This window comes from Anarrhichthys ocellatus, unplaced genomic scaffold (genome assembly GCF_004355925.1).
Source record: "Anarrhichthys ocellatus isolate YVR2014 unplaced genomic scaffold, GSC_Weel_1.0 scaffold7293, whole genome shotgun sequence".
Taxonomy (NCBI): Eukaryota; Metazoa; Chordata; class Actinopteri; order Perciformes; family Anarhichadidae; genus Anarrhichthys; species Anarrhichthys ocellatus.
In genome coordinates this window covers 1-2,356 of record NW_022287267.1, presented here as the reverse complement: position 1 = coordinate 2,356, position 2,356 = coordinate 1, and the positions used below count along the sequence as shown (strand labels likewise).

The window sequence follows — 2,356 nt, the reverse complement described above, 5'->3', positions numbered from 1 at the left end:
ACTCGGAACTGGAACGTTTTCAGAGTTTCAAAGTCAAAACTTTTTAGCGCTGAAATGTGTCCATTTTCCGAATTGATATTCAGAAAAGATGCCATGTCATTATGTCCGCCTTTCCCTCTAATTATAAGATAAGACACTGCTGCATTGTCATTTAAGTCTTTATCATTTGCACTAACAGAATATATTAATGCGCCAGGATTATTGTTTTCCGTCAAATATAATTCCAAGGGACTCTGTGAGAACTCTGGGACGTTGTCATTCACATCTGACACCTGAATACTCAAAGTTTTGAATGTGGAAAGTGGAGGCTCACCATAATCTGTAGCTGTTATTGAAATGTCATAATGTGACAGAGTTTCTCTGTCCAATGTGTCTTTTGTCACTAAAGAGTACATGTTTTCTTTAAACGATGGTTTTAATTCAAATGGTACATTCCCCGTCAGACTGCACATTACTTTGCCATTCAGGCCGGAATCAATGTCTGTAACACTAATAAGAGAGATCACGGTCCCATGTTTTGAATCCTCTGGGACCATGCTAGATATTGATGTCACCTCTATGTCTGGTTCATTGTCATTTACATCTTGGATCTTTATTATAACGCTGCAGTCCGTTGTTGTCGGGGGCTGACCTCTGTCAGAGGCTTGGACGTCTAACTTGAAAACATCAGCTGTCTCATAGTCAATTTGTCCTTTAACTCGAATCTCGCCTGAATTTTTGTCTAGAGTAAATAACTCCAACACCTTGGCATTCATGTCACCTCCAAATGCGTACTCGACATCCCCGTTAGCTCCCTCGTCCAGATCAGTTGCTTGGACTTTTATCACAAGCGTTTCGAAGGCAACATTTTCTTGTAATATCACAGAATAAACCTCCTTCGAAAAAGTAGGTCTGTTGTCATTGATATCGAGAACCATTAATGTAAGATTTAGATTAGCTGATTTTAGTGGTGTCCCTCCATCCATAGCGGTCAAAATCAAGCAATGGTTGGTTTTCTGCTCTCTGTCCAATGGCCTCTGCAACACTAAGAAGGGAATTTTATCTTCTCCCCTTTCTCGAGTTTCAAGATTAAAATGATCGTTTTGACTAAGTTTATAGCGCTGGACTGAATTTATTCCAACGTCTGGATCACGTGCGCCTGGTAATTGAAATCGTGCTCCTGGCAAAGTATTCTCCGTTATTTCTAGAACCTTTTCTTTCTCGACAAACATCGGTGCATGGTCGTTAGCATCCGTTATTTCCACCGTGACATAATGGATCTCAAGTGGATTTTCAACAACGATTTTCAGATCTATTAAACAATCAACATTTCTATCGCACAGCTTTTCTCTATCGAGATTCTTATGAACATACAAAACGCCATTGTTCGGGTTTACCTCAAATAGCGCGTCCTGAGGTCCAGACACAATACGAAAACGCCTGTTTATCAATGTACTGACATCAAGGCCCAAATCCTTGGCAATATTTCCAATAACTGCTCCTAGTTTAACTTCCTCTGGAGTCGAGTATTTTATTTGAGCCGAAATCAGCTCAACAAAGCCAAACAGGAGAGAGAGAAATAAAGGACCCGTCCAAGACGTCATTCTACCTCTTTGTCCTTTGTTTCCTTTGGTGTAATCATTTGAAATAGTATCCACAAATATATTCCTCTTCAAACGCCTCTAGTTCTCCTGAGATTGTATTTCAGAAAACCACGTTCGCGACGGAGAGATGATATCAGAATCGAGGGCATTATTTGCGTTCGAGCTGGAATACACAATTTGAAAGGGGCAGAGTCAATTTTGACTGACGCCTTAGCAATACTCTAATGTAACACTGACACCCAGTGGACCACCAAATCCCTTCGTTTTGTATAAAGGAGAAAGATAACATAAAACATAGAACAGAAACATCCCCAGTGCGAAGTTGAGTCTCACGAAATGCTCCACAGTCAACTACATTTTGAACTTATTCGCAACAATATCGCAGGACAGCCAACAGCAAATGAAACAAACAGGTTACAATAGCTTAGTAGCCCGTTGTCACCAACCACTGAAGTATTTCCATTACTACTCAGGACTATGATTCTAAGATACATAAGACAAACATGCAGCACCATGGACAGAGCAATAATCTTATATGGTTGATGAGCTTAACTAAGTAGTCTACATTGTCGAGTGTTGTTAAACTAAGTAAAATACTCTCTTCTAGTCTAGATACGTTTAAAACACCACAACGTGAGCAAAATCATCACGACCAGATTCCAGTATGGACAGCAGGACACAACATGTTATGCTGGTAACAGTGCTGGACTAAATAGCAATAACACATTTTACGATTTCAAGAGAGGGAAAGCATTGCACATTGTCAGATTTTG

General features: G+C 40.0%; 1 protein-coding gene across 1 annotated transcript; it reads right to left on the bottom strand.

Moving 5' to 3' along the window:
- Window positions 1–5: 5 nt before the first annotated feature.
- LOC116380456 (protocadherin alpha-8-like) lies at window positions 6–2,350 on the bottom strand (the record flags this gene model as incomplete). Its single annotated transcript, XM_031842373.1, has 1 exon — window positions 6–2,350. A coding segment is annotated over exon 1 (1,578 nt), but the record flags the coding sequence as incomplete, so codon positions are not given.
- Window positions 2,351–2,356: the final 6 nt, after the last annotated feature.